The 7,142-nt window shown below is 44.6% G+C and overlaps 1 protein-coding gene across 1 annotated transcript; it reads left to right on the top strand.

Annotated features, from left to right (window-relative positions):
* The first annotated feature begins 5,188 nt into the window (after positions 1–5,188).
* On the top strand, positions 5,189–6,275 carry LOC103109722 (melanoma-associated antigen B4-like). The gene has a single exon (XM_007518836.2). It carries the CDS (start codon positions 5,190–5,192, stop codon positions 6,207–6,209), a length of 1,020 nt encoding a protein of 339 aa, XP_007518898.1. The 5' UTR covers position 5,189; the 3' UTR covers positions 6,210–6,275.
* Positions 6,276–7,142: the final 867 nt, after the last annotated feature.

The following is a 7,142-nucleotide window of genomic DNA, read 5'->3' as shown; positions in this document are numbered from 1 at the left end:
GTCCACCACCTGTGGCACCACATCTCACATCACTTCTACCTAACACAGAGACAAAAGTCTGCAGAGGAGAAACTGCCCGAGTGTTTGCAGGGATGGGGCATTCCCTCAGGCTACCTATAAAGTAAAGAACAGATAAGAAAAGTACCCCAATGCTAGAGGGCTCAATTTGAGGTCTGGCAGACTTCAGGCAATAGATTAAAAAAATCTCAAGTTCTAAAAGATACTAATGTGAAGCCCCAGAGTAACACACACACACACACACACACACACACACACACCTGCTAGGCCAAGGAAGTCCTGCCCAGCATACCCCTAATTCAGTCCACATGATAAGATGCAGCTCCCCTGACTTCTGCTTCTCTTCCAGGAGACAGGCGCAAGTGGACCCAGCATTTTGGGACCAAGAGTGGATTCCTGGGAATCAAGTTGAGAACCCAAATGTGGACTGATGGAGCCACTACTCTTTTTTTAAAAAAGAAATCATTCTGCCAGATACTACCCCTGTGGCTTGCTTTTTCCGGCATGCTAACCCTACCCTCAGTCGATATGACTACTTTGTGAAAGTGAGAGTAATCCACAGGCAGGAACACAGCTGTGCCAGCACTTCCTGATACCTAGATAAGTTCAAGGCAGGCCAACTTCATCTTTGGGGAACCCAGAAAGCACATCACCCCAGACTTGGTGAAGGAGCATTATCTGGAGTACTGTCTGGCACCCCATAGTGAGCCTCCTCACTGAGTTCCAAGCTGAAATTAGCAAGGTGGCTCCTGACTACCAGCTCTACATGAAGAGACTCTGAGAGGTGAGGAGGAGAGAGCCAGAGCCACGGATACATCTACTGTCTACTGCTCAGGCCGGTGAGCCTCCCAAGACTACAGCCAGCAACTAATCTCACCCCTTCCGTAGTCTGAAGCCCATTCTTCACTTTGACATTGGAAAAAGCCTGTTAACTGATGTTCCTGATATACATGAGTAACCTTCAGAGTTGTTGCCAGTGTTGCTGTTTTGCATTTTGGCTTGGTCTTTTCAACTGGGAGTTATTAAGATTCAACAGTCATGGTGCTTTTTAAAATTCTTATATTATTTTTGTGAACTAGAAAAAGCTTGTATGGCACTGTAATAACAAGCAACTTTGGAAATGTCGCTTAATTGTTGGTTTGCCTCACTAGATTAGTATTTTTCTATAGTGAAAGGCAGAATTGGATTTTTAGTGGTAAACTTTATACAGTACATACCAATACTGAAGCACATAATGATATGTTGCATTACTGTGATAAAAAATAAAATGAAACAAAAATAAAAGAGTCATTCAAAATATTTTTAAAGGCATGCATCAAGATTTGCTAGAATGTTTGAGAATTTAAAGTAAAATGAATCAGAGCTCTTTTGTCGTGGTCTTATTTTAAACAAACACTAATTGAACTTCTGGTCTTTGGAAGTCTTCATGATTTTATGGGGGATGGTACTTCATAAAGGCTCAGTATTTGCTCATGCAACTATATAGTTGAAAAGAAACTGTCATTATTAAAGAGGGTAACATACTCCCTACTTCACAAAGAAAAAGGAAAATGGAGAGTGAATGGTGGGGAAGGGGTGAAGATATACTACTTAGTTTTATTGTTAAGCAGAATTTTGACTGGAGTGATAGGGAATATATGTGTCTTTTTAATCCAAGCTGGATATGATAAATCTGAGGTCAAGATAAACATTAATTGGGTCAGGTGATAGCTCACCTTGTAGGGCATGTAGTTTGCATGTGCAAGTTCCAGGGCTCAGGCCCCAGTGCCACAGGTGAGCATCACCATAGCACTAGAAGAAGCTCCATGGGTGTGGAATAGTACTATGGCGCCCTCTCTCTCTCTCTGTGGAATAGTACCATGTTTCTCTCTCTCTCTCTCTCTCTCTCTCTCTCTCCCTCTCCCTCTCCCTCTCCCTCTCCCTCTCCCTCTCCCTCTCCCTCTCCCTGTGTGATTGAATAGTCACTAGTCACTACCATTATCTGAAGTTCCATTACAGGACAGTAATAATGATATGTGCTTTCTTATACTATATATATTCTTTCAACCCTCCCAAATGGGGCCTATGAACCCCACAACACAGTGAGAACCCAAGACTCAGAATTAGAATTTAGTTATGTTTCAAAAGAAAAATTGACCTGAGAGTGGTGGAATCAAGCACACTCAAGGTCAGATGCTGTCATTAAATTAATGAATAAATTAATTTAAAAACTTATGGGGCTAGTAAATGACTGTGGGTAGAATAGACTCCTGACTAAATTAACCTAGACCCCACCCTGTCTTTTTCCCCTACTCTGAAATACACCCTGTGTTTCCTTTTTCGGTTTTTTTTTTTTAGAAAAAAAAATCTCATGTTCATAACTTCAAAAATGTATTAGAGGCTGGAGAGAGAGCTCACCTGGTACAGCACGTGCCTTGCCATGGATACAGCCCCAGGCTAGAGTCCTAATACCACATGGGAAATGCTACATCAGCAAAGGGAGCTCTGGTGTTGCGATGTCTCTTCCTCTCTGTCTCTTCTCCATCTGAATGAAAAAGTAGCCTGGAAGAGAGGAAATCATGCATGTGTGAGGCCCATACTACAGACACACAGAATGAATTGTGTTAGGTCATAAAAAGAATAATCTTATGTCTAAGCTGCAAGATTTTTACACATAATCAAAGCAAAAATAATACCAAAATAATTTAGAGGTGTCAATAAATCAAATAGATAATATCCACTGCCCCAAATGACCACCTACATTAGAGATGCAAGATAAATGCAACAACCGGGGGCTCTCAAAATCATCATGGGCAGCCCCTTCCCTGGAGAACACAAATCTAGCCAAGTAATACTGAAATGAGTCTCTGTCTTTGCCTGATGATGAGAAGTGTACTTTCCCCCTGACAGCCCGTCACCTGCACTGGGACAGCTAACATCACTCCTAGTAAATGAACCAAAGTGTGCAGTGGAATCATTGCTCAGGTGTTTGTAGGGTTGTGTCATTCCCCAGAAAGCCCTTATTCTAAGAAGCTGGAGTCAAGAAGAGAACCCTGATGTTTGTTAGAGGTCTTCAGAGACTGATACTGCAGAACATAGAAACACATGGGTTTCCAGCTGCTCCCAGAGTTAGGAGGGTTCAAATAGAACTGGCAGGCTTAGTAAATCCTCACTTGGTCCTTAAGCATTTCAGAAACTTAAAAGGTTGGCCTAAAAAAGAATGCCCAGTATCAGTACAGTAATCTAACCCTCAGACAGTTTCGATGGTGAGGATACTGAGTGAGACATGATGTCTCTACTGTCTATAGAAGTATGGCTTAGGACATCAATTCTTGGAGGTCTCCAACAGTCCTGGTTGGGTATAGCTCATCCTGTCTTCCAATTCAGAGGTTTCCAGAAAGTGAGTCCTTTGATATGACAGTAGCAGCTTTAGGTCAGCAGAGAATAACATTATAAAGACAGGACAAGCATCAAGAAGGAGGTTGTGAGTGAGAGAGTCATCTCCAACAGAACCCAGAAGCCTCACAGATTCTCCCAGCTCTAGCATGCCCAGCACAGAATCGTAAAGTGGAAGGAATTTCTGCACTAAATTACTCCTAAATGTCTCTTGGAGGTGAGAATCTTTGACAAGAGGAAAAAGAGAGGAGTGGAGGAGAGAGATGGATGGAGACCAGGCCTTAACGAACGTGAAGGTAAGACCCCTGAGTGCTCTGAGGTGACCCTGGCTAGAGGGTCGCACAGAGCCCTACGGTATTTAAGCTCTAGGAGGCACCAGAATAGCTTCAAGGGATTCTAATAATGTGGTTTCAAAGAGGAATGATCCTTGATCTGAAGGGGACAGCCCAGTTATGCAGAGGGAGGCATATTAGCATTAAATGAAATTAAGAGCGGCCAGGAGCAAGGAGCAGGGTTCAAGCCCCTGGAACCCACCTGGAGGGGGGAAGCTGCAAGAGTGGTGAAGCAGTGCTGCAGGTGTCTCTCTCTCTTCCCCTTTCCTCTTGTTTTCTGTCTCTATGCAATAAATAATTGATAAATTTAATATTTTTTAAAATAAAGTTAAGATGAGAACCTTGATATCTGCTGAAGGGACTATTCCTTAGCAAAGACTACCCAGAGTCAGATCTGTTCTGTTTGATTTGTGAGGTCCAGGAAGAGTAGCCATGTGAGATCGAACTAAAGGCTCGGGGGTGGGGGCGGTAGCGCAGCGGGTTAAAAAGCACAAGGACCGACTTAAGGAGCCCCCGGCTCCCCACATGCAGGGGAGTCGCTTCACAAACAGTGAAGCAGGTCTGCAGGTGTCTGTCTCTCCCCCTCTCTGTCTTCCCCTCCTCTCTCCACGTCTCTCTGTCCTATCCAACAACGACGACAACAATAAAAAAGCAACAAGGGTAAAAAAAAAAAGGGGGGGAAAGAACTACAGGCTCAGGAAGATGGGGCCTTTGTTTAGAGGTTGGCACACTCCAGAAGGCGTAGGGCGAGACAGGCTCTTTGAGACACCCAGTGAGATCCCTGAATACAGACCAGGAACTGGTTCCTAGGCAACAGGGATTTGCCTATCACAGCCTGAGTCAGGATCTGGACGTGGTTCCCTTTGACCCCGACGTACCCCTGCTGTAAGCCCTAGGAGACCCCTTTCAGACGTTAACGTACGTTAACGTACGGATCTGGCTGGACTTCCGGTGCACACCGGAGGTGAGGAGCATCTGCCACGGGACACTGGCGACGAAGAGTGAAAAACCGAAAACAAGTAGTTTCGTGAGACTGGCCTGAAAGTAAGGTGAGTGCAGACTAAATAACTAAAACCGTTCGCAAAACCCTGCGCCCGCGATCCTCTTTCTTGAGCCCTCAGCAGAGGTTTCTGCTGAAAATAATATCAAGGAGGAAAGCCTCCGCTACAGGACTAGTCCTCATTTGACTTAAGGGGCCGACCGATTACCAAACTGGATTCACCATGAGAGCCTGATTCTCCTGAGCAGAACCTCTGCCCCAAAGCTGGGGGTGGGGGGTGGGGGGGTCAGGGTGGTTGGGGGGAGTGGGGGGGGTGGGGATGAGGGTGGGGGCAGTGGGGGGGTAAGGGGGGGGTCTTGCCGATGAAGGTGCTTATACCATCGCATTTTGCTCCCTCCAAGTGTGCTCATCACCAGTCCACTAGTTCACAGTGTTGCATGCTTTCTGTCCTGCCCACAGCCAACATGCCTCGTGGCCAGAAGAGCAAGCTCCGTGCCAGAAAGAAGCGCCAACAGGCTCGTGCTGAGACCCAAAAGCTAGGAGATGCTCAGGCCAAGGCAGCAGCGGAAGGAGAAGGATCCTCCTCGCCCCCTCCTGTTGCCGAGGGTGCTTCCCAGTGCTCCCCTGCTTCTGGCACTCCCCAGCAGCCTCAAAGGGCCCCAGTCAATACCAATGCTGCAGGTGTTTCCCGCAGGAAGCGTGATGTTAATGCCAAGAGCCAAGATGAAGAAAAACCGAGTACCTCCAGGGCCTCTACTTCTACTTGGAGCCCCAGATATGATCACCTTTCAAGAAAGGAGGGAATGATTGTCCAGCTGATGCTGTGCAAGTATACAATGCAAGAGCCCATTACCAAGGCAGATATGATGAAGCTTATCAATAAGAAGTCCAGAGAGCACTTCCCTGAGATCTTCAGAAGAGCCTCTGAGCGCCTAGATATCATCTTTGGCCTTCATTTGAAGAAAATCAAGCCAACTGGTCACTCCTACATAGTGATCAGCAACCTAGAGCTCAATGAGGATGGGACACCCCGCAGAGACTCGGGGTGTCCTAAAAATGGGCTTCTAATGCCTCTCCTGAGTATGATTTTCCTGAATGGTAATCGTGCCTCTGAGGAAGAGATCTGGAAATTCCTGAATATGTTAGGGATCTTCGATGGAAAAGTGCACTTCATCTTTGGGGAGCCCAGAAAGCTCATCACCCAAGATTTGGTGCAGAAGCAGTATCTGGAGTACCGTCGGGTGCCCCACAGCCAGCCTCCCCGCTACGAGTTCCTCTGGGGCCCCAGAGCCCAAGCTGAAATTAGCAAAATGAAAGTGCTGGAGTTGTTAGCCAAGATGAATGATATTACTCCTGATGCTTTACCAACTCTTTATGAAGAGGCTCTGAGAGATGAGGAGGAGAGAGCCAGAGCCAGGGCTGCAGCCACGGATATGCCTACTGCTGAGGCCAGTGAGCCTCCCAAGACCACAGCCAACAACTAATCTCACCCCTTCTGGAGTCTGAAGTCCATTCTTCACTTTGACATTGGAAAAAGCCTGTTAACTGTTGTTCCTGATATACACGAGTAACCTTGGGACTTCTTTGTGTATTTACTTGTATTTTCACTTTTTTAAATTGAAAGTTATTAAATTCAATGTTTAGATTTATTAATGGCATGGTTCAGTTAGTTTTTTGTGTTTTTTAAAATTTAGGAGTAAAGAGTTTGTTTTTTGAAACAAAAATTGTAAGTTCTTAAATTACTTTTGTGAACTAGAGTAAGCTTGTAGAACACTGTAGTAGGACAATCTTGAAAATGTGAAAACATTCAACATAAAATACTGGGATATTCAATAGTTACTTTGTCTCAGAAAATTTAGACGTTCCTATATTGCTTAAGAATAAAATTGAACTTTTAGTGATGAACTTTACATATTAATATATATATTTTGAAATGCATAAAATGCTATAATGCATTGTTACTCAGTGGAAATAAAACTAATAAAGATTTTCTTGTTTTCAAAACTTTGAGAATATAAATCATAGTGAATTTTATGTTTTTTTAAAAAATATTTATTTATTCCCTTTTGTTGCCCTTGTTGTTTATCACTGTTGCTATTATTGTTGTTGTTATTGGATAGGACAGGGAGAAAAGGAGAGAGGAGAGGAAGACAGAGAAGGGGAGAGAAAAACACCTGCAGACCTGCTTCACCGCTTGTGAAGTGACTCCCCTGAAGGTGGGGAGCCGAGGGCTCCAACTGGGATCCTTACTAAGGTCCTTGCACTTTGCACCATGTGTGCTTAACTCGATGCGCTAGCACCCGACTCCCGAATTTTATGTTCTTAGCTCAACAATTAACAAACATTAATTGATCATCTGGCCTTCAGAAGGATTCAGGCTCATACTAGGGGTGAAAGTATCAAAGAAGACTGAGCCT

Source organism: Erinaceus europaeus, chromosome X, assembly GCF_950295315.1.
Source record: "Erinaceus europaeus chromosome X, mEriEur2.1, whole genome shotgun sequence".
Classification (NCBI taxonomy): Eukaryota; Metazoa; Chordata; class Mammalia; order Eulipotyphla; family Erinaceidae; genus Erinaceus; species Erinaceus europaeus.
The sequence above is the reverse complement of the archived record's forward strand: the minus strand, read 5'-3'. Positions and strand labels throughout refer to the sequence as shown.

Bases quoted from the DNA above. Each gene is read 5' to 3' on its own strand.
- LOC103109722 (XM_007518836.2), top strand. From the start codon at position 5,190: ATGCCTCGTGGCCAGAAGAGCAAGCTCCGTGCCAGAAAGAAGCGCCAA.